This window comes from Phocoena phocoena, chromosome 6 (genome assembly GCF_963924675.1).
Source record: "Phocoena phocoena chromosome 6, mPhoPho1.1, whole genome shotgun sequence".
NCBI lineage: Eukaryota > Metazoa > Chordata > Mammalia > Artiodactyla > Phocoenidae > Phocoena > Phocoena phocoena.
The window spans coordinates 45,923,453-45,951,409 of record NC_089224.1 but is presented as its reverse complement, the minus strand read 5'-3'; the positions used below and the strand labels follow the sequence as shown (position 1 = coordinate 45,951,409).

General features: G+C 35.0%; 1 protein-coding gene across 3 annotated transcripts in view; it reads left to right on the top strand.

Moving 5' to 3' along the window:
• The window catches only part of FOCAD (focadhesin), a 284,287-nt gene that overhangs the window by 103,840 nt on the left and 152,490 nt on the right, over positions 1-27,957 (top strand). For 2 of the 3 annotated variants that reach the window (XM_065878458.1, XM_065878460.1), the window contains 4 exons: positions 14,526-14,630; positions 15,029-15,130; positions 15,656-15,786; positions 17,654-17,780. In XM_065878458.1, the coding sequence (XP_065734530.1) occupies positions 14,526-14,630; positions 15,029-15,130; positions 15,656-15,786; positions 17,654-17,780 (465 nt within the window). The remainder of the gene's footprint in view (positions 1-14,525; positions 14,631-15,028; positions 15,131-15,655; positions 15,787-17,653; positions 17,781-27,957) is intronic. The other variant, XM_065878459.1, reaches the window with a different exon arrangement.

Below are 27,957 nucleotides of genomic sequence, written 5' to 3'. Positions count from 1 at the left end.
GTTTTTTTTCCTGGCATATGTTTTGCACATTGTATTGGTGTTTTATAATATGGAGGTTTTTTATTGTGTTTTGCTTTTTTTTAGCTGATTTACTCTGACATGATATTGTATGTATATTGGGGGGAATCTTGTCTCCTAAATTTTATTGAATTTCTGATTTTTAAAAAAAATACATTTATGTAATGAGACTCCTAGATTAGAAGATTTTTAATGTTTTATTATGAAAAATTTCAAACATATTCAAAAGTGGATAGATAGTATAATAAACCTGATGAATCCATCCCTTAGCCTCAACGGTTATCATTCCATAGCTGGCCTGTATCTCTTGTACTCTCCACTCTCCAGTCCCCAACTCAGAACTGTTATTTTGAAGCAAATCCCAGATTAGAGCTAAACTTCTTAAATGAAGTTTGAAATTTTTCTGTTTAGAAACATTGTATCACCTTTTACTCCCGCATAATTGTGTGAGAATATCTGTTTCACTGTATGTTTACATTGTTTTAGAACTTTAAACTTTAGTATGTGAGAAAATTATCTTGTTATAATTTTCAGTTTTAAAAATTAGTAGTGAGATTTAAAGTTTTTATTCGCTCCTTTTCTTTTTCTCTTTGAGTTTTAGATATATATGCTGTGTCCGTTTTGGAGGGGGAAATCTTTATGTATCTTAAGAATTTTTGCATTCTTTATTTCAAGTATCAAATCACTGGTTGAAAATCTTGTGTGTGTGTGTGTGTGTGTGTGTGTGTGTGTGTGTGTTTTCTTTTTCATAGCTGACTGTTAGTGAGTGGTTTACTGTGTGGCAGAGATTGGGTTAGTTTGGGTGTAGAATTCTGCATTGGGACCCATTTTTATTCAAAATCTATTTTGTTTCCTTCCACTGCTTCTATAGGTTGCAGTGTTGCTGTGGAGAAATCCAAAGTTATTCTGATTCCTGAAATCCTGAGTATATGTTTATGTGAACCTAATTTTTGTTTTTATTTTTCCTCTCTGGAAGCTTTCAGAATCTTCTCTTTGCCCCATACTCTGTAATTTCAATGCTGATGTGTATTAGTGTGAATCTTTTTTCCTCTGTTGTACTGGATAACTGGTGGCTCTTTTAATCTGGAAATCCAGGTCCTTGAATTCTGGGGAATTTTCTTTGTTATTTTGTCATTAATTTCTTTCCCTCTACTGACCTTGATCTTTCTTTCTATAACTTCTCTTGCTTGGACCTTGAATTCTGTACTGGTCTTATATTTTTCTTGTCTTTTGTTCCCCTATTTTCTTCTCTCTACATTTTTACTCCACTTTTGAGGAGAATTTCCTTAACTTTATCTTTCAACTGTTGTTGAATTTTTTTGTTGTGCTAATATGTGTTTGAATTCAGTAGCTCTTTTTGTTTTCTAAATGTTCTTGAATTGTAGCCATCTTTACTTTCATTGTTTTAATGCATAGTGAGCTATTTTCTTTCTAGAGGGCATGTAAATATTCACTGAACATTTCTTCTAGATTCTTTAATCTATTTCTCTTTGATATTTAATTCCTGAATCCATTTGGAATTTTTTTCTTACGTGGTAACGTGTTAGGATTTCTCCTCCCCATTAATAATCAGTTTTTCTAAAAACCATTCATGGATTAATCATCATCGTCTTTTTTTTTTCTTTCAGTTTGTACTGTCTGCTTCTATCATGGGTGTCACTGTCGGTGTTTTCTTACTAACATTCATCTCTCTAGTCTAATATTATTCCTTGATGCAGAAGATTATGCAGGATAGGAGTTTACTAAATCTGTTTTTTGTCATTCCTTAACAATACACTGTCTACTCCAAGCAATTGAATGTCTTCTTATTCATTGTTGCAAGACATTTATATCAATCCTTTTTTATGTTTCTGGCTTTTTTCATTAATGTTACTTCATTCTGGGTGTGAATCTTTTTGTTTAATGTAGCTTTCTAGTCAGGTCATTTGTTTACCATTATTCATGTAAACCCTATTTAATGTTAAGGCTTTCATTTGAGACTGAATTGGGACCTTATAAATACAATTCATGGTATAAAATATCTACCACTTATTTATACCTCAAAGGTTTTTTGTCACTGAAGAAGGAAAGTGAGGATTTGGAGTCATACTTTATGTTCAGCCAATTTGTATTGACCATTAAATCTTTTTTTCCCTCAAATGTAGTATGAATTGGCTCATGTTTACCATTGTCAGTCTTGCATAGTTTTTCATATTCCAGTAAATTGATCTGACTGTCATAGCTTTGGGATCCTTGAGCAATGTACTATTTTAATACATTCAAAGCATTGACTCTAGTTTTATTACATAGTTGCTTATCTCACTGAGCTGTATTTAATTATATCTCACTGTTGGAGGGCATTCAGACTCCTCCTTTCAACTCTCCGACTTAAGACTTATTGTCAGTGACATATGCAGTAGTAGAAATCGACTGTACCGAATTGAAAGGAAAAATACACACATTATACTTCACTTAACAGGATATTGGCTTTTCACTTTTGTTCTACCAGTCAGACTACCAAAGATTTAGATCTTACCATGATAGAAATGTAAAACCGACTTTTTTTAGGAAGGAAATTTTATACTTTCAGGAATTCAGTCATTATAGTTATCATTTATAGCAAGTTGTTAAAATGTTAGCAATTGAAAGAAGTTGTGGTTATACTCCTTTTTCCCACTGGTGATTACATACTAATAGTGTGACTATTACTTTATAATTTAAGTTTTCTTATACCATGTTCTAAATATATAAATTGCCAGACTCTGAGAGATAATTAAATTCAGAAGACTAAGGAGGCTAACCTAGAAGTTAAGTTTAGGTTGAGAAAGGTCATGATTATTTTCTTCCAGGTATTTCAGACTCCTCAAGTGATATGATACTTGACTTTATCCATTCTAGTTTGTCGTAGATCCTCTTTTTTTCCATACTTTGAGCTCCTGTGTTGCTGAACTTATTTTTCTACGTACTGGGAAATTCTTACCTCAGATTCTGAAGATGTCCTGGTAACATTTTGATATCCTGGTAACACTTACCTAACAGGTAAATTTTTCTGATTCAAAGTTAATTTGGTCAGAGTACTATCTTTAAGTACTTTTCTTTGCAAGTGGTAGGCTTTTAATAATTGGGTACCGAATGAAATAGCTGCAACACTATTATAAGATCCATCTTGCAAATAGAATTTGAGCAGATAAAGGAATTAGGAGTGGTTTATGCATTCTAAAAGCACTTACGGTATGCTGGAACCTGAGATTCAAAGGTGAGGAAGATGCCATCCCTACTTTTGGTAAGGCAAAGTGGCAAGTACCTGGGCTCTTCAGAGTTAAATTGCTTTGCTCTAGTGCTGCCTCCAGTACATACTAGCTCTGTTACCTTGAGCACATTATTTGGCCTTTACAAGCTTCAGTTGTGTCATTTCAAACATGATAATCATGATTTCTATAAAGTGCTAAGGAGAGCATTTACAGTCGCTGTTCAATAGATGTTAGCTGTTACTGTTGGAGGAGTCATTATGGATCAGATGCTCAGGCTGAACTGGAATAAGGCTAGAGTGAATATCAGAAAGAAGATTGCCCAGTGGGAGCAATCTTCTAGATACCTATCTTCCCTTGACCTTATCTGACTCTCAGAGGTTAAACTTCAAGACCCTAGACCACTTATTTAATTATAATGCTGTGATATAAATATAATATGAACCACAGAAGGAAAAAATTATACTGTGTTTATATTACTGTAATGTTGCTGTGTTTCTGCAGATTCCTTACAAGTAAAGGAAGCAATTAGTTTTTCAGCACATCCCTCAATGGACTGCTTTTCACTGTATTACTTAAATAATAAGTAGATACCAAAGTAGACATGTCAAATAATTGAAGAAGGTCGAATTAACTAATGTTAAAAAAATCATAGTACATTATGCCCCTTTTTTGTAGAATAAATAATTTTTAAAAATTTCTGTCAATGTTAAAATTATTAAAGAATGTATTTATGCTTTTTTTATATGTACCATCCTAGCATATTCACTCTTTGTTTTATAAAATTTCATGTTTTTCTGAATCATGGTGTAGTACACCTGAAACTAACACAGTATTATAAATCAAATATACTTCAATAAAAAATTTTTTTTAGATTCATGTTTTATCTTTTCATTTCTAACTTAACACATACTGTTATCTTACCACTGTTTTATAAATGGCAAATACACTTGTGTACATAGATTACTTCCATTTTTTCACAGGAGAGAGTCTTGTGCAAAGATGGTTCAGCACTTATCCAAGGATATGTATAAAATATGATCTAAGAATGTGCTTTTGTAGTTCAGGTCTAGTTTTGTAAAACATAAGTCTAAAAAGTTAAAACCAGATATTGCTTTGGATTTTTGCCTCTTACTTCCATAAGATGATCATGCCTTGAATTATTTTCTTCAACTGGTATCTTAATTTTTAATACTAATTTATAGCTATATCTCTTATATAGTATTAAAGTATGAGTCTCTCATGCTTTTAAAAAAGAGGGTAGTTATAAACATTTATTATATCTCTCATCTGAAAACTAAAATGAATAATAACAAATAATTATTTGTATTTCTCAATTTATAAGTGGATAGCCTACTCATGATTTTCATTATAGAACTCTCTGAAAGATTATGCTACTTTCTGTGTAGCCTCATACAGTGTTGCCAACATGGATATTTTTCGTGGAACCCAGAGTTAAATTTTTCTACTCTGTTCTTTATATGATTGACTCCAGGTAGGTACTGGTTTTTGTCTCTCCTGCTTACTTTTTCTGTATGTTTTGTCTGATTATAGGGAGAAGACTTACATAATAGCTCTTTATCCTATTATGTACAGCCTGAAATCTTCTATCATTTTCATTTCCGCCAGGATAGAATAGAGGGATGAACTGAGACGTTGACTTCCATCCTCATTCTGCCACCAACTAACTGTGTGATTCCTCTGTGCCTCACTTCCATCATCTGTAATATAAAGTCATTTACCTAAATGAACTCGACAAGACTCTTCTGACTCTTAAAAAACAATCTCATGGTTCTTTTTAAAATTGTGGTGTAAAACACGTAACATGAAATATACCTTCTTATCAAAATGTTAGGTATACTGTATACAATTTTTCATCTTGCAAGACTGAATATCTGTACCTGTTGAACAGCAAGTCCCCATTTCCCCCTTCCCCCAGCCCCTGACAACCACCATTCTACTTTCTTTTTTTTAAGACTGACTACTTTAGATAGTTATACAAGTAGAACCATGTGATATTTGTCCTTCTGTGACTGGCTTGTTTCACATAGCATAATGTCCTCAAGATTTATCCATACTGTAGTATATGACAGGATTTCTTTTTTTAAGGCTGAGTAATATTCCATTGTGTGTGTATACCACATTTTATTTATCCATCCATCCACTGATGGATATTTAGGTTATTTCCATCTCTTAGCTATTGTGAATAATGCTGCAGTGAACATGGGGGTGCTAATATCTCTTTGAGATCCTGATTTCAATTCCTTTGAAATATTTCAGTTATTTGAAACATTTTAAAATACTCATGTGTATTTTATTATAAAAACTAACAGTGCCAAGTTAAACAAGTCAAACAATTCAAGTTCGTTTATATTCCATAAAATATTATAGAAAATTGTGTTTCAATAAAAAGACTCTTGTTTCAGAACAGGCAGCTAATAGCAACTGAGCAGTTAATGTTTTTTTGTGAATAAATTTTAAAAGAGACTACTGCCTGTCCTGAATTTCCAGAAGTGGGATTGCTGGATCATATGTTAGTTTTATTTTTAATTTTTTGAGGAACCTCCGTACGGTTTTTCATAGTGACTGCACCATTTTACATTCTGCCAACAGTGTACAAGGATTCCAGTCTTTCTCCATCCTTGCCAACACCTGTTATTTTCTAGTTTACTGGTAATGGCCATTCTAACAGGTATGAGGTGATATCTCACTGTGGTTTTGATTTGCATTTCCCTGATGATTAGTGATATTAAGCATCTTTTCATATACCTGTGGCCATTTGTATTTCTTCTTTGGAAAATGTCTATTCAAGTCCTTTGCTCATTTTTTAAAATCAGGTTATTTGTTTGTTTATATTTTTGTTGTTGAATTGTAGGGTTTCCTGATATGTCTTGGGTATTAACCCCTTATCAGATATATGGTTTGCAAATTTTTTTATTATTCCATATGTTGCCTTTTTTTACTATGTTTTCTTGGCTGTACAGAAGCTTTTCAGTTTGAAGTAGGCCCACTTGTCTGTTTTTGCTTTTGTTGCTTGTGCATTTGGTGTCATATACAAGAAATCAACGCCAGGAGCAAAGTTAGGAAGTTTTTACCCTATGTTTTCTTCTAGGAGTTTTATAGTTTCAGGTCTTATGTTTAAGTCTTTAATTCATTTTGAGTTGATTATTGTGTATGGTGTAAGATAAGGGTCCAATATCCTTCTTTTGCATGGAGATATCCAGTTTTCCCTGGATTTTTTGCAGAGACTATCCTCTCCCCATTGTATATCCTTGGCTCCTTGTCATAAATTAATTGATCGTATATACATAGGTTTATTTCTGGGCCCTCTGTTCTATTCCATTGGTTTATATGTTTGTCCTTGTGCCAGTGTCATACTGTTTTGATTACTGTAACTTTGTAATATGTTTTGAGGTTATTCAGGGTCCTTTGTGGTTCCATATGAATTTTATGATTGTTTTTCTATTGTGCAAAAATAAAATTCCATTGGGATTTTGACAGGGATTACATTGAATTTGTAGACTTTTATGGGTAGTATGGACATTTTAACAATATTAGGTTTTCAGATCTATGAACGCAAGATGTCTTTCCATTTATTTGTGTTGTCTTTAATTTCTTTAAGCAATGTTTTGTAGTTTTCAATATTCAAGTCTTTAACCTTGTAGTTAAGTTTATTCCTAAGTATTTTATTCTTTTTGAGCTATTGTAAATGCGATTGTTTCCTTAATTTTCTTTTTGGATTGTTCATTGTTAGTGTATAGAAACACAACTGATTTTTTTTTTTTTTTGCGGTACGTGGGCCTCTCACTGTTGTGGCCTCTCCCGTTGCGGAGCACAGGCTCCGGACATGCAGGCCCAGCGGCCATGGCTCACGGGCCCAGCTGCTCCGCGGCATGTGAGATCCTCCTGGACTGGGGCATGAACCTGCGTCCCCTGCATTGGCAGGTGGACTCCCAACCACTGCGCCACCAGGAAGCCCCACAACTGATTTTTAATGTTTGTTTTGTATCCTGCAACTCTCCTGAATTCATTTATTAGTTTTAATTAACTTTTTGGTGTGTGGAATCACTAGAGTTTTCTACATACAAGATCATGTTATCACAGAGATAATTTTACTTCCTCCTTTCTTTTTTTTTCCTTTTTGGCTGCGTTGGGTCTCAGTTGCAGCACACAGGATCTTTGTTGCAGCATGCAGTATCCTCCACTGTGGTGTGCAAGCTCTTTATTGTGGCACACAGGCTTCTCTCTAGTTGCGGTGTGCAGGTTTTCTCTCTCCAGTTGTGGTGTGTGGGCTCCAGAGCACATGGGCTCTGTAGTTGCAGCATGTGGGCTCTCTAGTTGAAGCATGTGGGCTCAGTAGTTGTGGCACATGGGCTTAGTTGCCCTGTGACATGTGGGATCTTAGTTCCGCAACCAGGGATCGAACCCGTGTCCCCGGCATTGGAAGGCGTATTCTTTACCACTGGACCACCAGGGAAGTCCCTACTTTTTCCTTTCTGATTTGGATGACTTTCATTTTTTTTTCTCACCTAGTTGTTCTGCCTAGAACTTCTGGTACTATGTTGAATAGAAATGGCAAGAGTGGGCACCCTTGCCTTGTTCCTGATCTTAGAGGAAAAGTTTTTCGTTTTTATTTTTCAGTATGATATTAGCTGTGGGCTTTTCATAGTCATAGAGCCTTTATTATTTTGAGGTAATTTTCTTCCGTTCCTAGTTTAGTAAATGTTCTTGTCATGAAAGTGTGCTGAGTTTTGTCAAACACTTTTTCTGTGACTATTGAGATGATCATGTGATTTTATCTTTCATTCTATTAATGTAGTTTATAACATTGATTGATTTTCATGTTGAACCATCCTTGCACTCCAGGGATAAATCCCACTTAGTCATGATTTATGATCCTTTCAATGTGTTGTTGAATTCTGTTTGCTAGTATTTTGTTGAGTCTTTTTGCATCTGTTCATTAGGGATGTTTGCCTGTAGTTTTCTTTTCTTGTAATGTCTTTGTCTGGTTTTAGTATGAGAATAATGCTGCTCTCATATAATGAGTCCAGAAGTGTTCCCACCTCTTCGATTTTTAGGGACGAGTTTAAGAAGGATTGGTGTTAATTCTCCTTTAAATGTTTGGTAGAATTCACATGTGAAGTTATCTGGTCCTGGGCTTTTCTATGTTGGGAGGTTTTTGATTGCTGACTCAATCTCCTTCTTTATAATTGGTCTGTTCAGATTTTCTATTTCTTCATGACTCAGTCTTCGTGAGAAGTATATTTCTAGGAATTTAGCCTTTTCTTCTAGGTTATCCCATTTATTGTGGTATAATTGTACATGGTTGTCTCAAAATCCATTGTATTTTTTTGGTATCAGTTATGTCTCTTCTTTCATTTCTGATTTTGAGTCTTCTCTCTTTTTTTCTTAGTCTAGCTAAAGGGTTGTCAATTTTGTTGATGTTCTAAAATACTAACTTTTAATTTTGTTGATTTTTTTCTGTTATTTACTTCATTTATTTCTACTTTAATTTCCATTATTTCCTTCCCTCTGCTAACTTTGAACTTAGTTTATTCTTCTTTTTCTAGTCCCTTGAGGTATAAGATTAGAGTATTTATTTGAGATACTTTTTCTTTCTTTTTTAAAATTGAAATATAGTTGATTTACACTATTACACTAATCTCAGGTGTGTAACATAATGATTCAAAATTTTTATAGATTATACTCCATTTATAGTAATTATAAAATATTGGCTAGATTCCCTGTGCTGTACAACATATCCTTGTAGTTTATTTATTTATTTATTTATTATTTTTTTTTGCGGTATGCGGGCCTCTCACTGTTGTGGCCTCTCCTGTTGCAGAGCACAGGCTCCGGACGCACAGGCTCAGCGGCCATGGCTCATGGGCCCAGACGCTCCGTGGCATGTGGGATCTTCCCGGACTGGGGCACGAACCCATGTCCCCTGCATCTGCAGGTGGACTCTCAACCATTGTGCCACAAGGGAAGCCCTAGTTTATTTATTTTATACATAGTAGTTTGTATAAACTTAATCCCCTATCCTTATATTGCCCCTCCCCTCTTCCCTCTTCCCACCAGTAATGACTAGTTTGTTCTCTATATCTGTTAATCTGTTTCCTTTTTGTTATATTTACTAGTTTGTTTTATTTTTTAGATTTTTACATGTAAGTGATAGCATACAGTATTTGTCTTTCTCTGTCTGACTTATTTCATTAAGCATAGACCATCCAGGTCCATCCATTTTGTTGCAAATGGAAAAATTTTATTCTTTATTTATGGCTGAGTAGTATTCCATTGTGTGTATGTATATATGTGTGTGTGTCTATGTCACATGTTTTTTATCCATTCATCTGTTGATGAACAGTGTGTTATTTAGTTTCGATGTATTTGTGAATTTTCCTGTGTTCTTACTAATATTTATTTCTAGATTCACTCCACTGTGGTAAGAAAAGATAGTATGATTTCAGTCTTCTTAAATTTGTTATTTTGTGACCTAACATGTGGATCTTTCCTGGAGAATGTTGTGTATGCACTTGAGAAGAATTTGTATTTTCTTGCTGTTGGATGGAATGTTCTGTATATGTCTGTTAGTTTCATTCAGTCCATAGTGTTGTTCATGTCCTCTGTTTTATTATTGATCTTCTGTCTGGATGTTCTATTTATTACTGAAAGTGGAGTAATGAAATCTACTATTATATGTGTTGGTATCTATTTCTCCGTTCAGTTCTGTCAATATTTGCTTTGTATATTTGAGCATACTTATATTGCTCTGATGTTGGGTGCATATATATTTATAATTGTTTAACTTCCTGGTGAATTGACTCTTTTATCATTATATAATGTTCGTCTTTGTTTCTTGTGACAGTTTTTGACTTAGTCTATTTTGCATGGTATAAGTTATGCTATCCTTGCTTTCTTTTAGAGGTTACTATTTGCATAGAGTATCTTTTTTTGTCATTTTATTTTTAGCCTACGTGTGTCCTGAAATATAAAGTAAATCTCTTGTAGACAGCATTTAGTTGTATCTTGTCTTTTAACTTTTAGCCACTCTGTCTTTTGATTGGGGAGTTTAATCCATTTACATTTAAAGTAATTATAAATCAGGAAGGACGTAATATTGCCATTTTGTTAACTGGTTTTTGCCTGAATTATAGCTGTTGTGTCCCTCTTTTCCTCTCTTTCCGTCTTTGTGTTTTGTTGATTTTTTTGTAGTGAAATACTTTGATTCCTTACTCATTATCTTTTATGTATCTTCTATAGGTATTTTCTTTGTGGTTACCATGGCACTTAACTGAAACCACCTTACATTTATAATAGCCTATTTTAAGCTCGTAATAACTTAACTTTAATTGCATGTAAAAGTTCTACTTTTTCAACCCCCCCACACACTTTATGGTATTGATGTCACAACTTACATCTTTTTATGTTGTGTATCTATTAACATATCTTTATAGTTAGCTATTTATATTTATGTCTTTATCTCCTATTCTAGTATTAAAAGTGACATATTACAGTATTCTATATTTTTCTATACATTTACCTTTATCACTGAGCTTTATACTTTTATATATTTTTATGTTGCAGTCTAATGTTCTTTCCTTTCAACTTGAAGGACTTCCTTTAGCATTTCTTGTAAGGGAGGCCTAGTGAATGAACTCCCTCAGCTTTTGTTTATCTAGAAAAGTATTTCTCCTACATTTTTGAAAGAAAGTTTTGCTAGATATAGTATTCTTAGTTGGCTGGGTTTTTTTGTTTGATTGTTTGCACTTTGAATATATCATTCTGCATGCCCATCTGGCCTACAAGATATCTGCTGAGAAACCTGCTGATAGTCTTATGGGAGGGGTTTCCTTAATGATTCCATCATTTGAAATCAAATTTTTAAAATCAAGGACTTGAATTCTGAAGGAGGGAGAGAAAACATTGAGTTTTATGAAACTAGGAGGTCTTGAGACAGTGAATTATAGGGCACTTGCCGGCTTATTTTAAATTTAAGGTAAAGGCAGAGTATTCATTCTCTGCTTTTTTTTGCTTCCAGAGAATAGAAGACTCAAGAACAGAGGAATCAAGAGCCCATAATGACATCTCAAGTAAATCAATAAATACACATATGTCTTTTCATTTGGAAAACAACAGCTCAGACTTTATGCAAAAAATGTTTTCCACACATATATATCTATATCTATGTTTTCCTAATGAAATAACACCTATTTTCTTTTTCCATTGATTTGAGAATTTAATATGAACTAGAATAGCCTCAAGATCTAAGATTATTTCCTGTAAAAATTTCCCACTTTGTTTTTTAATTTCTGAACTTACCAGAGAAAACTAAACACCCTTACATACTTCTTTAGGTCTGAGGATCATGAAGGAGGTGTACTCTTTAGCATAAGTAGAATACTTTATTTCTTTCCTGACAATATAATTTAAACATTTGTTAAAAGCCATATAATTAAATTCACTATTTTGTAAAATGCCACTATATGTACTGACTGCCCTTCTCAGAACTAAGAATCTGTCAAACTGTCTTGGTAGAGATCTTCCCAGAAGGAGTAATTCATTGAGGCCTGTGCAGTGCAATCTAAGATAACCTTTTTTAATTAAAATGGGGAATTAAAAAGCCAATTCAAAAATTTGTTTCCTTTTGTTTGCTCAAGGTGAGGGTGCTGGAACTTCTGTTCCAATAGAGCCCCAGCAGTTGTTAAAAACATCATAAATTCTGCCTGTGTGTTGTGTGTCTGTGGCCATTCCATGTGTAGCTCCAAATGCTGCTGTGGTATGTGATGGTCAGGCCCATTAATGAGTCATTGTTTAACTGTCACTTTTTTGTTGGCAGGGTTAAGAGGATTTTTTTTTTCCTTCTTGAGATTGAATTAAAATAGATGGCTTCTAAGCTTAGAAGGAACAAGTTTTCTAAGACTACAGCAGATAGAGGAAATTTATCAATTTCTGGGTAACAAACTTGTCAAATGCACTATAAGGAAAATAAATTTTTTTTGGCATTACATTTTGTGCCATCAAGTAGAGATCCTTGCTCATAATAGATGTTCACTTAATGATTTTAAAATGTAGTTTTATATATTTATTAAAAATATAAAAATAAAATATACATATAAATATATTTTATATATATTTATAATATATAATTCACATGCTATTTAATTAATTCATTCAAAGTGTACAAAGTGACTTTTAGTATATTCACAGAATTGTGCAACCATAATGACAGATAATTTAAGAACATTTTCATCACCACCAAAAGAAACATTGTACCCATTAGCAATCACTCCCCATTTTCTCCTATACCTCCCTGATCCTAAGCAATTGCTTTCTGTCTCTGTAGATTTGCCTATTCTGGACATTTCATATAAATGGATCATATAATATGTGGTCTTTTGTGACTGGCTTCTTTTACTTCACTCGATGTTTTCATGGTTCATCCATGTTGATTACTTTTTCATGGCAGAATAATATTCTATCATATGGACATGCTGTATTTTATTTATCCCTTCATCAGTTGATGGATATTTGGGTTGTTTCCACTATTTGGCTATTATTAATTATACCTCTGTGAACATTCACATGTAAGTTTTCATGTGGATATATGTTTTAATTTCTCTTGGGTATGTACTTAGGAGTACAGTTACTAGATCATATGGTAATTCTGTTTAACCAGTTGAGAAACTGTCAGACTGTTTTCCAAAGGGGCTGCACCATTTCACTTTCCCACTGGCAGTGTATGAAGGTCCCAATTTCTCCACATCCTTGCTAACACTTAATGTGGTTTCAAGCCATCCTATTGGGTATGAAGTCATGCATCATTTGATTTTGATTTGCATTTATGTCATGGCTAATGCTGATTGAGTATCTTTTCATTTTTTTTTGGCCATTTGTTTATCTTCTTTGGAGAAGTATCTCTTTAGATCCTTTGCTCTTTTAAAATTGAGTCATTTGTCCTTTATTATGGAGTTGTACGAATTCTTCATATATTCTGGATGTAAGTTCCTCATTAGATATATGATTTGCAAATATTTTATTCCATTCTGTGGGTTGTTCTTTTCATTTTCTTTATAGCGTCTTTTGAAGGACAAATATTTTTAATTTGATGAAATGTTTTGTTTTCTTTTGTTGCTCATACTTTTGGTGTCATATCTAAGAAGGCTTTGCCTAACTCAAGGTCACAAAGATTTACTCCTATATTTTCTTTAAGAGCTTTACAGTTTTTGCTCCTACATTCAGGTCTGAAATCTATTTTGAGTTAATTTTTACATGTGTTGTGAGGAAGGGGTCCAAATTAATTATTTTGCATATGGAAATACAGTTGTCAAAAATCAAACACCATTTTTCAAAGAGACTCTTCTTTCTGCATTATATTTTCTTGGCCTTTCTGTCTAAAATCAATTGACTTAAATGTAACGATTTATTTCTAGACTCTGAGTTCTATTTCATTGATCTATATTTATATCCTCACATTAGTACCACACTATTTTGACTGCTGTAACTTTGTAATAAATTTTGAATTTGGGAAGGTTGAATCTTCAAATTTTGCTCCTTTTGAAGATTGTTTTGGCTCTTCAGGATCACTTGTTTTCAAATGAATTTTAGAATCAATTTCTGAATTTTGGCAAAGAGGCTACCTGGGATTTTGATACGGATTGCATTGAATATGTAGATGTATTTGGGAAATAGTACCATTTTAACAATATTAAGTCTTTTGATCCACAAATGATTTTGCTCTTCTTATTTTATTGTGTCATGCATAGGGATTGAAGTATGAACGTGGAGGGAAATTTTTGTCCATTAACCCCCCTATATTACAATTGGTTTTAATTATTTTACATTGGAATAACCATTGAATATTTCACTCTGCTACTCATTAGAACTGTAAGCTTCTTTAGCGCAGGATATATATTAATTATTTTTGTATTGCTGAGAGTTTATGTCATAGTTGTTTAAGAAAAGCATTTTTTTAACACCAAAAAACCCCTGTAATATGTATATGTGTATAAAGGGATAGAACAAGGGCTCACAATGTATATGTGTATATGTGTATAAAGGGATAGAACAAGGGCTCACAGGAACAAGGGCTCTAAAAGAGATAGAATATTAGCAGTACTATGAAATTACCATTAATAACAAATGGCTAACTGACATTTTTTTAGGCTTTTAATTCATATATATTCATAGCATTCATTTGGAGAAAAATGAAATATTATTGCTTTATCGATTGATTTCTTTTAAAAGGCATAATTTATGCGTTCCTTAAATTCATTTTAGGTACCAAATCTGATTCCAGTTTTGATGTTCAAATTAGGAAGACCACTGGAACCTGTGTTATACAATGATATCTTGTATACTTTGCCTACACTTGGTGTTCACAAGGTTTGTATATTAAGCGACTTACTTTGGGGCAAAAAGAAAGTGAGACATGAATTTTGTTTGTTGTCATGTGAAATTTTGACCCTTTAATTTTGCCTTGATCACTGCTTCCCTTGTTGGGCCAAACATTTTTGTTACAATATTTAAGAATTAATTTTTAAAAATCATTTTTTCATCAAGTTTTCCCATTGGTTGTTGTCTGAGATTGGGTCTTTATGCCCCCAGAATTGCTAACTAGCTCCTCCCAAAGCTATCTCCAACCTCTGAGGAGATGGGTAATACTGTAGTAAGCTTCCGTTTCAGTCTTTATTTTATAATAAGAGGTTTTTAAGTTCCTTTGGTAACCTTGGGGTTATCCACATTTGCATTTATGAAACCAAAGTTTCTTCAATGTTTGCTAGGTGTGCATAGGACAAATTCTACGAGTAATTCAACTTCTTGGAACCACTCCGCAACTAAAAGCTGTCACTTTGCGCTTGTTGACTTCTTTATGGGAAAAACAGGTAAGCTCAGATATACACTTGTATGAATAGTAAGCATGTCCCTTTCACTGAAGAAAGGTAATTTTGTCATTATGCATGACACTTCTTTGATATAGTAATATTAGTGAGTGACATCAATGATTGCATTGAGAAATTTTGATTTAGTGTACTTTTGATCTATAATGTGGTCAGTTGTGATTGACTCTCAGAGAGAAATTGAGAATAGAAAATAATCTTATTTCCTTAATTCTGAAATTTATTTTTCCATTTGTGTGGAAAAAGTGATAGAAATATAAGTGATTAGAGCCTTTGTAATTAGAGTGAGATTTTGCCACTTTTTTCTTGTTTTATGAAATGAACAGTACATGGATCTGTAAGAAAATCCCCAGCAATCATAACAGCATTCTTTTTTTTCTGATTAGATGAAACACATTATAATTTGCAATGCAGATGTAAGATTTAGAGGTGAAAATGCTGCATAAACGGAGACAATTATTATTCAACTGAAGTTGTGAAATTACCTTTTTTGTGAAATTGCCTTTTTAGGATCGTGTCTATCCTGAACTGCAGCGTTTCATGGCCATGTCCGATGTGCCCTCTCTGTCTGTGGGCAAGGAGGTCCAATGGGAGAAACTGATAGCTAAAGCAGCATCAATCAGAGATATATGTAAGCAAAGGTAAGACATGCTTGACCTTTGGGAATGTATATCATGATATATTATTTTGCATTTAATTTTTTTATTGCAAGCAAGAAGCGAGGAAAGATAGGCAGAGGATGTTTGAGTAAGAATAAATGAATATTAAAGTCAAAATGTCTGAATGTAAAATTTAGTAACATCAGACAATAGCTTTGAGTAGCAGGCATGTCTTTTCAGGTCTAGACTTATATCTAGGTTTAGAGGCTATTTATATATCCTTTTCTGTGTAATAATTTAATGTTGTAATAGAACATATGATGTTACATTTTCTATTTTTCTATATATAAATTCTTGAAACCTAAGCAGTGGATTATCAGTCAAACTGTTCTTTCTTATATTCTCCCTATGTTATGCTGATTTTTATAAGATGTTTTAATAGAGAAGGCCTTATTTGTAACTCATTGAATGGAATTAATTATTAGGAATTATTACAAGGAGGGAAATGACCTTGAATTCCTGTGTATGCTTTAGGGTTTAGGAAGACATGAAGATGTTAGGGAGATGACTCTGCTATTCTAGGTTATGGGTTAATAACTAGGCAGGAGGTGACAAGACTGAAATAACACTAAGCAAAGCTCCACCTTGCCAGATTTCTATTTTCTTGAATTAGGGTAAGGCCAAAATCTTAGAGAGGAAATAGATTTGATACATTTGAAATGAGTTATAATCCTGCAGTTTCATATATTGATTGAGCCACTGCACTGTAGAATCCTTGGAGCATCATTCTACTTTTGTCAATGATGACACTGTGAATGGTACTTCCTGAAGCTGTGCAATGAATGGGTTGGCCCAGATGCTGATAATGTGGATGATTTCCGTTTCAAGTAAAATCTTGGATCAGACTGTATTTAAGCCTCAGCAGTTCTGCCTCTTTTCTAAGCTTCAGCCTTTTGGCAACACAAAAAACATCTTAGTCTAAAAGTTACACACGTGTTAACCCAAGACTTAAGAGTTTAGACTCTCTTGAGGTATTGGCATGGAAAAAATTTAGAGATGATAGCCGACATTTTAATTTTACATACTTAAAGATGAGGCTCAGGAGACGTTAAACATCAGATGATCAGATCAGAGTCTGTTGAAAACTTATTCAGTGAACCTTTCAGTTACCATCTCGAGATCCATCAAATTTTTCCAGTTTTGTTAAATGATTTCCATTTGGCAGACAGTGAAGCAATAGAATTCAGTCAGGCAATTTTTTTCAATTGATATTTTGTTAAATAGAGAGAAGTATTATATCGCTGAGGGGTTACAACGAATGCAGACCTGAGCATTTCTTTATGAAGTTAAAAGCATTCTGGGGGTAGCACAATATATGTGGGATAGAGGAAGGAGAGGAGGATGACTGAGTGAATCCAGCACAGTACCTGGCATGAAGTAAGTGCTCAGTCAGTTATAATTCATATTATTATGATTTTATCATCATTATCGTCGTTATTGTGATAGGCATACCCGCCTTAGTTTGTAATACTGCTATGACCAATCATCTTCTGATCTCAAATCCCTGGGTTTACTGATGATCTCAATAAGGTAAGTCAGTTCTTTTCAGTATTATAGACGAGTTTTTGTCGATTCAGGCAATAGGTTTTGTGATTCAGGGAGAATAAAATTTGTTAAGGAGTGTCTTCTTTTTTGGGTAATAATACCAAAAATGAGCCTGAAGTTACAGCAGAAATGATGAAGATGCAAATCTTTGAATAAAAGCATATGGTATTATCAGTTGAGGGTCAACGTTTGATAGGCACAAGAGTAAAGAAAAGCATTAATGTTTTTGTTCAGGCAAAAGACCTTGGAGTAGTAATATAGTTCTTTGGCTTTAATCTTGTGTCTAAACTGTCATTTTTTGTAGGCCATATCAGCATGGTGCAGATATGTTGGCAGCTATTTCCCAGATGTTGAATGAATGCACCAAGCCTGACCAGGCTACTCCAGCAGCCTTGGTGTTACAAGGTCTTCATGCACTCTGCCAGGCTGAGGTGGGCTTTTTTGAGTTGTTTTGTATAATATGGAAGAAAATAATTTACAAGGCATTGTAGTTACAAGGATGTAGGAGATTTTTGTTCAGAAGAGTGAAATAAGACAGTCTACTTTACAAATTCTTTGTAGAGGGAAGTCTTGAAACATGTAGACATTTTCTAGAGGCTAAAGAAAACCAGACTTTAGATTCTTCCTCGTTGTTATTTATTTTTGTTAATATAGAAGGAGAAGTATGCTTATAGGAGAACTCTTGAGTATATTTGCTTCTCGGTTTCGTGATTTGAGAGCCTTAGAAGCAGAAGAGGTAAGGAAATCGGCATGGGCCAGTGGCAGTTTTATAGCCAGCAAAAACTTTTGTTGGCTTGAAGATTGGCAAAGGGTCTTTTCTTTCCTAATGATCAGAGTGGGTAGGATGGACTGATATTAGAACTGAGTCTCTAAATCATCTTCTGAACTTCAGACTGCTCCCCAAACTGTAGCACAGCAGAAGAAATCTTTAATCTTTTGGAGAAATGTGGTAATTACATCAAAGATCATTCATCGACCTAACAAAAGTTTTTTATGTAAAAAAAATGTATTATGCAGCCTTGTAAGCTGCTTTATTATTGTTTTTTAATGGAAATATATTTGATTTATAATATCATATGAGTTTCAGGTGTACAACATATTAATTCAATACTTTTATAGATTATACTCCCTTTAAGTTATTAAAAAATAATGGCTATATTTCCCTATGCTGTATAATATATCCTTGTTGCTTATTTATTTTATGCATAGTATTTTGTGTCTCTTAATACCATAGCCCTACCTCCCCCCTCCTCCTTTCCTTCTCCCCACTGGTAACCACTACTTTGTTCTCTGTATCTGTGAGTCTGTTTCTGTTTCGTTATATACAGTCATTTGTTTTATCTTCTAGATTCCACATATAAGTGATAACAGAGTATTTATCTTTCTGTGTCTGACTTATTTTACTAGGCATAATATTCTCTAGGTTCATACACATTGTTGCAAATTGCAGAATTTCATTCCTTTTTATGGCTGAGTAATATTCCATTATGTATATTTGGAATACACACACACACACACACACACACACACACACACACACATCTTCTTTATCTATTCATCTGTTAATTTAGAGGAAATTATTTCAGCTTTTCATCTTTTCACCATTGAGTGTGATGTTAGCTGTGGGTTTATAATAACTGGTCTTTATTATGAGCAGATATGTTCCTTTTACACAAACTTTGATGGAATTTTCTATGATGAATGGATATTGAATTTTGTCACATGCTTTTTCTGTGTCTATAGAGATGATCATGTGATTTTTTAAAAAAAATTGGGGTATAGTCGCTTTAAAATGTTGTGTTAGTTTCTGCTGTACAATAAAGTGAATCAACTATATGTATACATATATTCTCTCCCTCTTGGGCCTCCCCCAACCCCATCCCACCCATCTAGGTCACCACGGAGAACCGAGCTGAGCTCCCAGTGCTATACAGCAGGTTCCCACTAGCTGTCTATTTTACATATGGTAGTGTATATATGTCAATCCCAATCTCCCAATTCATCCCACCATCCATTCCTGTGTCCACATGTCTGATCTCTACCGCTGCATCTCTATTCCTGCCCTACAAAATGGTTCATCTGTATCATTTTTCTAGGTTCCACGTATATGCATTAATATACGATATTTGTTTTTCTCTTTCTGATTTACATCACTCTGTATGACAGACTCTAGGTCCATCCACATCTCTACAAATGACCCATTTTCATTCCTTTTTATATCTGAGTAATATTCCATTGTATATATGTACCACATCTTCTTTGTCCATTCATCTGTTGATGGACATTTATGTTGCTTCCATGTCCTGGCTATTGTAAATAGTGCTGCGATGAACATTGGGGTACATGTTTCTTTTTGAATTATGGTTTTCTCAGGGTATATGCCCAGTAGTGGGATTGCTGGGTCATATGGTAGTTCTATTTTTTGTTTTTTAAGGAACCTCCATACTGTTCTACATAGTGGCTGTATCAATTTACATTCCCACCAACAGTGCAAGAGGGGTTGCCTTTTGTCCACACCCTCATTGTTTGTAGATTTTTGATGATGGCCATTCTGAACAGTGTGAGGTGATACCTCATTGTAGTTTCAGTTTCCATTTCTCTAATAATTAGTGATATTGAGCATCTTTTCATGTGCCTCTTGGCCATCTGTATGTCTTCTTTGGAGAAATGTCTATTTAGGTCTTTCACCCATTTTTCGATTGGGTTGTTTGTTTTTCTGATGTTGAGCTGCATGAGCTGTTTGTGTATTTTGGAGATTAATCCCTCGTCAGTTGCTTTGTTTGCAAATATTTTCTGCCATTCTGAGGGTTGTCTTTTCATCTCATTTATGGTTTTCTTTGCTGTGCAAAAGCTTTTAAGTTCCATTAGGTCCCGTTTGTTTATTTTTGTTTTTCTTTTCATTACTCTAGGAGGTGGGTCAAAAAAGATCTTGTTGCGATTTATGTCAAAGAGTGTTTTTCCTATGTTTTCCTCAAAGAGTTTTATAGTGTCTGCTCTTACATGTAGGTCTTTAATCCATTTGATTTTATTTTTGTGTATGGTGTTAGGGAGTGTTCTAATTTTATTCTTTTACATGTAGCTGTCCAGTTTTTCCAGCACCACTTATTGAAAATACTGTCTTTTCTTCATTGTATATTCTTGCCTCCTTTGTCACAGATTAGGTGACCATAGGTGCGTGGGTTTATATCTAGGCTTTCTATCCTGCACCATTGATCTATGCTTCTGTTTTTGTGCCAGTACCATACTATTTTGATTACTGTAGCTTTGTAGTGTAGTCTGAAGTCAGGGAGCTTGCTTCCTCCAGCTCCGTTTTTGTTTCTCAAGATTGCTTTGGCTATTCGGGGTCTTTTGTGTTTCCATACAAATTGTAAAATTTTTTGTTCTAATTCTATGAAAAATGCCATTAATAATTTGATAGGGATTGCATTGAATCTGCAGATTACTTTTGATAGTACAGTCATTTTCACAATATTGATTCTTCTAATCCAAAAACATGGTATATCTCTCCATCTGTTTGTGTCATCTTTGATTTCTTTAATCAGTGTTTTATATATAAATTTGGATTTTTGTTTTATTTGGTTTTTGTTTTTTTTTTTTGCCGTACGCGGGCCTCTCACTTTTGTGGCCTCTCCCGTTGCGGAGCACAGGCTCCGGATGCGCAGGCTCAGTGGCCATGGCTCACGGGCTCAGCCGCTCTGCGGCATGTGGGATCTTCCCGGACTGGAGCATTAACCTGTGTCCCCTGCATCAGCAGGCGGACTCCCAACCACTGCGCCACCAGGGATGCCCTATAAATTTGGATTTTTAAAATTTCTTTTTCTTCTCTGATTGCCGTGGCCAGGACTGCCAAAACTATGTTGAATAATAGTGGCGAGAGTAGACATCCTTGTCTTGTTCCTGATCTTAGAGGAAATTCTTTCATTTTTTCACCATTCACAATGATGTTTGCTGTGGTTTTGTTGTGTATGGCCTTTATTATGTTCAGGTAGTTTCCCTCTATGCCCGCTATCTGGAGAGTGTATATCATAAATGGGTGCTGAATTTTGTCGAAAGCTTTTTCTGAATCTACTGAGATGATCATATGGTTTTTATTCTTTAATTTGTTAATATGGTGTATCACATTGATTGATTTGCATATATTGAAGAATCCTTGCATCTCTGGGATAAATCCCACTCGATCATGGTGTATGATCCTTTAAATGTATTGTTGGATTCTGTTTGCTGGTATTTTGTTGAGGATTTTTGTGTCTATGTTCATCAGTGATATTGTTCTGTAATTTTCTATTTTTGTGATGTCTTTGTCTGGTTTTGGTATCAGAGTGATAGTTGCCTCGTAGAATGAGTTTGGGAGTGTTCTTTCTTCTGCAATTTTTTGGAAGAGTTTGAGAAGAATAGGTGTTAGCTCTTCTCTAAATGTTTGATAGAATTCGCCTGTGAAGCCATCTGGTCCTGGACTTTTGTTTGTTGGAAGATTTTTAATCACAATTTCAATTTTATTACTTGTGACTGGTCTGTTTATGGTTTCTGTTTCTTCCTGGTTCAGTCTTGGAAGATTGTACCTTTCCAGGAATTTGCCTATTTCTTCCAAGTTGTTCATTTTATTGGCATATAGTTGCTAGTAGTCGTCTGTTATGATCCTTTGTATTTCCGCGGTGTCAGTTGTAATTTCTCCTTTTTCATGTCTAATTTTATTGATTTGTGTCCTCTCCCTTTTTTTTTCTTGATTGGTCTGGTTAAAGGTTTATCAATTTTGTTTATCTTCTCAAAGAACCAGCTTTTAGTTTCATTGATTTTTGCTATTGTTTTCTTTGTTTCTATTTCATTTATTTCTGCTTTGATTTTTATGTTTTCTTTCCTCCTACCAATTTTGGGTTTTGTTTGTTCTTCTTTGTCTTCTTGATTTAGGTGTAAGGTTAGATTGTTTATTTTAGAATTTTCTTGTTTCTTGAGGTAGGATTGTATTGCTATAAACTTCTCTCTTAGTACTGCTTTTGTTGCATCTCATAGGTTTTGGGTCATCATGTTTTCATTGTCCTTTGTTTCTATGGATTATTTTATTTCCTCTTTGATTTCTTCAGTGATCTCTTAGTTATTTAGTAGTGTATTGTTTAGCCTCAGTGTGTCTGTATTTTTTTACAGTTTTTTTCCTGGAATTGATTTTTAATCTCATAGTGTTGGTCGGAAAAGATACTTGAAACGATTTCAATTTTCTTAAATTTACTGAGGCTTGATTTGTGACCCAGGATGTGATCTGTTCTGGAGAATGTTCCGTGTGCACTTAAGTAGGAAGTGTATTCCGCCACTTTCCGGTGGAATGTCCTGTAAGTATCAGTTAAGTCTATTTGGTCTGTTGTGTCATTTATAGCTTGTGTTTCCTTATTAATTTTCTGTCTGGATGATCTGTCCATTGGTGGTAGTGGGGTGTTAAAGTCCTCCACTATTACTGTGTTCATGTCAATTTCTCCTTTTATGGCTGTTAGCATTTGCCTTATCTATTGAGGCGGTCCTATGTTGGGTGCATAAATATTTATAATTGTTATATCTTTTTCTTGGATTGATCCCTTGATCATTATGTAGTGTCCTTGCTTGTCTCTTGTAACATTCTTTATTTTAAAGTCTATTTTATCTGATACGAGTATTGCTATTCCAGCTTTCTTTTGATTTCCGTTTGCATGGAATATCTTTTTCCATTCCCTCACTTTCAGTCTGTATGTGTCCCTGGTTCTGAAGTTGGTCTCTTGTAGGCAACATATGTACGGGTCTTGTTTTTGTATCCATTCAGCCAGTCTGTGTCTTTTGGTTGGAGCATTTCAGCCATTTACATTTAAGGTTATTATCAATATGTATGTTCCTATTACCATTTTCTTAATTGATTTAGGTTTGTTTTTGTGGGTCTTTTTCTTGTGTTTCCTATATAGAGAAGTTCCTTTAGCAATTGTTGTAAAGCTGGTTTGGTGGTGCTGAATTTTCTTAGCTTTTGCTTGTCTGTAAAGCTTTTGGTTTCTCTGTCGAATCTGAATGAGATCCTTGCTGGGTAGAGTAATCTTGGTTGTAGTTTTTTCCCTTTCATCACTTTGAATATATCTTGCCACTCCCTTTTGGCCTGCAGAGTTTCTGCTGAAAAACCTGCTGATGACCTTATGGGGATTCCTTTGTATGTTATTTGTTGCTTTTCCCATGCTGCTTTTAATATTTTTTCTTTCAATTAAATTTTGGTAGTTTGATTATTATGTGTCCTGGTGTGTTTCTTCTTGGGTTTATCTTGTATGAGATTCTCTGTGCTTCCTGGACTTGTGTGGCTTTTTCCTTTCCCATGTTAGGGAAGTTTTTGAATGTAATATCTTCAAATGTTTTCTCAGACTCTTTCTCTTTCTCTTCTTGTTCTGGGACCCCTATAATTCGAATGTTGGTGCATTCAGTGTTGTCCCAGAGGTCTCTGAGGCTGTCCTCATTTCTTTTCATTCTTTTTTCTTTATTCTTCTCTTTGGCAGTTATTTGCACCATATCTTCCAGCTCACTTATTCGTTCTTCTGCCTCAGTTTTTCTGTTATTGATTCCTTCTAGTGTATTTTTCATTTCAGTTATTGTGTTGTTCATCACAGTTTGCTTGTTCTTTAGTTCTTCTAGGTCCTTGTTAAACATTTTTTGTATTTTCTCAATCCGTGCCTCCATTCTATTTCCAAGATTCTGTATCATCATCTACTATGGTTACTCTGAATTCTTTTTCAGGTAGGTTCCCTATTTCCTCTTCATTTATTTGGTCTTGTGGGATTTATCTTACTCCTTTGTCTGTACTATATTTTTTTGTCATCCCATTTTTTTTGATGGGTGCGGCTGTGTTCCTGTCTGGCTGGTTGTTTGCTGTTAGGCTTCCAGCACTGGAGTTTGCAGGCAGTTGGGTGGAGCCAGGTCTTTGTGTCAAGATGAGGACCTCTGAGAAAGCTCACACCGATTAATATTCCCTTGGGCCTGTAGTTCTCCATCATTCCAGTGGCTCAGACTCGGTGCTCCCACCACTGGAGCTCCGGCCCGATGTCTGACCTGAGAACCAAGACCCTGCAAGCCGTGTGGTGCAGCAAAAAAAGAAATGTAACAAACCAAAAGGAGCAGAACAATAAGAAAGAATAAAAAATAAAAGTTAGAAAAATAAAAATATATTAGAAAAATAAAAATGAAACAACAATGCAAAACAGAACCTCAGCAGCAAAAAAAAAGGCTGGTAGAAGCCTTGGGCGGTTGGGGCTTAATGTCAGGACCTGCCTGGCTGGAAGACGCCTTTGGGAGGTGGGGCTTAGGCTCAGGACTCATGCAGCCAGAGGAAGCCCCAGAGGGTGGAGGTTCAGGTCCAGGATTCCAGCATTCTTGCTGGGGCCCAAGCGGGCAGGGGACATGCTGGCTGTGTTCTCCTCCTATCCCCCGAAGGTCTCTCCTGATCCCCACTGATCCCCTCACTGGGAGTGGGCCCCTCAAGCATGGGAATCCCTCCTATCCCACAGCTGCCCCTCAGGGGCTGGTCCCATCCCACCTCCACTTTTCCTCCCCACTTTCCCTCCCATGTCCTCAGGACCCGCCCAGCTGGAGGGGCCCTGGAGGGCAGAGGTTCAAGCCTGGGACCCCAGCAGGCTTGCTGGGGCCTGAGCAAGTTGGGGAGATGCTGGCTGCATTCCCCTCTGATCCCCCAATTCCCCAAAGGTCTCTCTCCATCCCTGCTGATCCCATCACGCTGAGTGGGCCCCTCTGACTGTAGGAACCCCTCTCCTCCCCGAGCCACCCCTCAGGCATGCTGGTCCCATCCCACCTCCACTTTTCCTCCCCCGCCTTCTTCCCTCCCACATGCTACCTGGTTGCACAGGCATTCCTCCCATCCCCTTAGGTGTCTGAGGTCCACCACCAGCACCTGGTAGATGCCCTAGTTTTGAGGATACGCAAACTCCGCATCCTCCTACCCCATCATTTTGACTCTGCCCCCGGTCACATGATTTTTATCCTTCTCTTTGTTAATGTTGTGTTCCACATTGAATTATTCTTGCATCCCTGAAATAAATCCCACTTGATCATGGTGTATGATCCTTTTTATGTATCAGTGGATTCAGTTTGCTAATATTTTTTTGAGGATTTTTGTATCTATATTCATCAAACATATTGGCCTGAAATATTTTTGTTGGGGATGTCTTTTTCTGGTTTTGGTATTAGTGTAATGGTGGCCTCATAGAATGAATTTGTGAGTGTTCCATCCTCTTCAGTTTTTTGGAATAGTTTGAGAAGGATAGGTATTAACTCTTCTTTATATGTTTGGTAGAATTCCCTTGTGAAGCTGTCTGATGCTGGACTTCGCTGGGAATTTTTTTTTTTTAATTATAAATTCAATTTCATTACTAGTGATCAGTCTGTTCAGATTGTTTCTTTCTGATTCAGCCTTAGCAGCTTGCATGTTTCTAGAAATTTGTTCATTTCTTCTAGGTTGTTCAATTTGTTGACATATAACTATTTGTAGTATTCTCTTATGATTTTTTGTATCTCTGTGGTATCGGTTGTTATTTCTCCTCTTCAATTCTTATTTTGTTTATTTTTTTTCCTCTCTCGTTTCTTCTTGATGTGCCTGGCTAAAGTTTATCAGTTTTGCTCATCTTTTCAAAAAACCAGCCCTTGGTTTTATTGATCTTTTTTTTGTTTTTAGGTCTCTATTTTATTTATTTCCTCTTTGATCTTTATTATTTCCTTCCTTCTGGTGACTTTGGGCTTTGTTTGTTCTTCTTTTTCTAATTCCTTTAGGTGGTATGTTAAGTTGTTTATTTGAGATTTTTCTTGGTTTTTTGAGGAGGGCCTGTGTCACTATAAACTTCCCTCTTAGAAGTGCTTTTGCTGCATCCCATAGATTTTGGAAAATTGTGTTTCCATATTCAGTTGTCTCAAGGTATTTTCTGATTTCCTCTTTGATTTCTTCATTGACCGTTGGCTTTTTAGTAGCCTGTTGTTTAGTCTCCAGTTGTTTGTTATTTTCCCAGTTTTCTTTCTGTAATTTCTAGTTTCATACCACTGCGATTGGAAAAAATGCTTGATATAATTTATATCCTCTTGAATTGGTTATGACTTGTTTTGTGCCCAGCATTTGATCTCTTCTGGAAAATGTTCCATGTGCGCTTGAAAAGAATGCATATTCTGCTGCTTTGGGATGGAATGTCCTGTAGATATCTATTAAACCATCTGATTTATTGTGTCATTTAAGACTATGGTTGCCTTATTGATTTTCTGTCTAGGTGATGTGTCCATTGATGTAAGTGGAATGTGAAAGTTCCCTAGTATTATTGTTTTTTGTCAGTTTCTCCCTTTATGTCTGTTAATATTTGCTTTGTATATTTAGGTCCTACTGTATGAGTGCATATATGTTAACGAGTATAATATCCTCTTCTTGTGTTGATCCCTTTATCATTATATAATGCTCTTCTTTGTCTTTTGTTATAGACTTTGTTTTAAAAGTCTATCTTGTCTGAAATGAGTATTGCTACCCCCACTTTCTTGTCATTTCTGATTACATGAAATATCTTTTTCTATCCCCTTACTTTCACTCTGTGTGTGTCGCTCTGAAGTGAGTCTGTTGTAAGCCGTGTATAGACAGGTTTTGATTTTTTATTCAAACAGCCACTATGTCTTTTGATTGGAGCATTTAGTCCACTGACATTTAAAGTAATTACTGACAGGTATATACTTATTGCCATTTTACTACTTGTTTTCCAGTTGTTTTTGTAGTTCTTCTCTGTTCGTTTCTTCTTCTGTTTGTTTCTTCCCTTATGGTTTGATGATTTTCCTTAGTAGTATGCTTGTGTTTCTTTCTAGGTTTTTGGTATCTATTGTAGGTTTTTGATTTGTGGTTCATGTTGACCTATAACCATATCTACTTATTTTTAACTGGTAGTCATTTAATTTTAAACATATTCTAAAAGATACACCTGTTTTTACTCCCCTCCCCTACATTTTGTGTTTTTGATGTCCTATTTTACATCTTCATTTTTTAAATTGTAGTTATAATTGCTTTTACAGTTTTTTGTCTTTTAATCTTCATGCTAGTTTATTTAAGTGGTTGATCCTCAGTCTTTACTATATATTTGCCTTTCATAGTGGGATTTTTCCTTTCTTATAAATTTTTACTTCTTATTATAGCTTTTTCTTTAACACTTAGAAAAGACCTTTTAACATTTCTTTAGGGTAGCTTTAGTATTGATGAATTTTTTTAGTTTTTGCTTGTCTGAGAAGTTTGTTTTTATTTCAGCTTTAATTCTGAATGATAATCTTGCTGGGTAGAGTATCCTAGGTTGCAGGTTTTTCCCTTTAAGCACTTTGAATATATCATGCTGCTCCCTCTGGCCTGCAAAGTTTCTGCAAAGTTTCTGCAGAGTAATCATCTGATAGCCTTATGGGGGTTCCCTTGTATATGACTCTTTGTTTTTCTCTTGCTGCCTTTAAAATTCTCTTTTTGCAGACTTCCCTAGCAGTCCAGTGGTTAAGACTCTGAGCTTCCACTGCGGGGACATGGGTTTGATTCCTGGTCTGGGAACTAAGATCCCGCTTAACACTTGGCATGGCCAAAAAAAAAATTCTCTTTATTTTCTA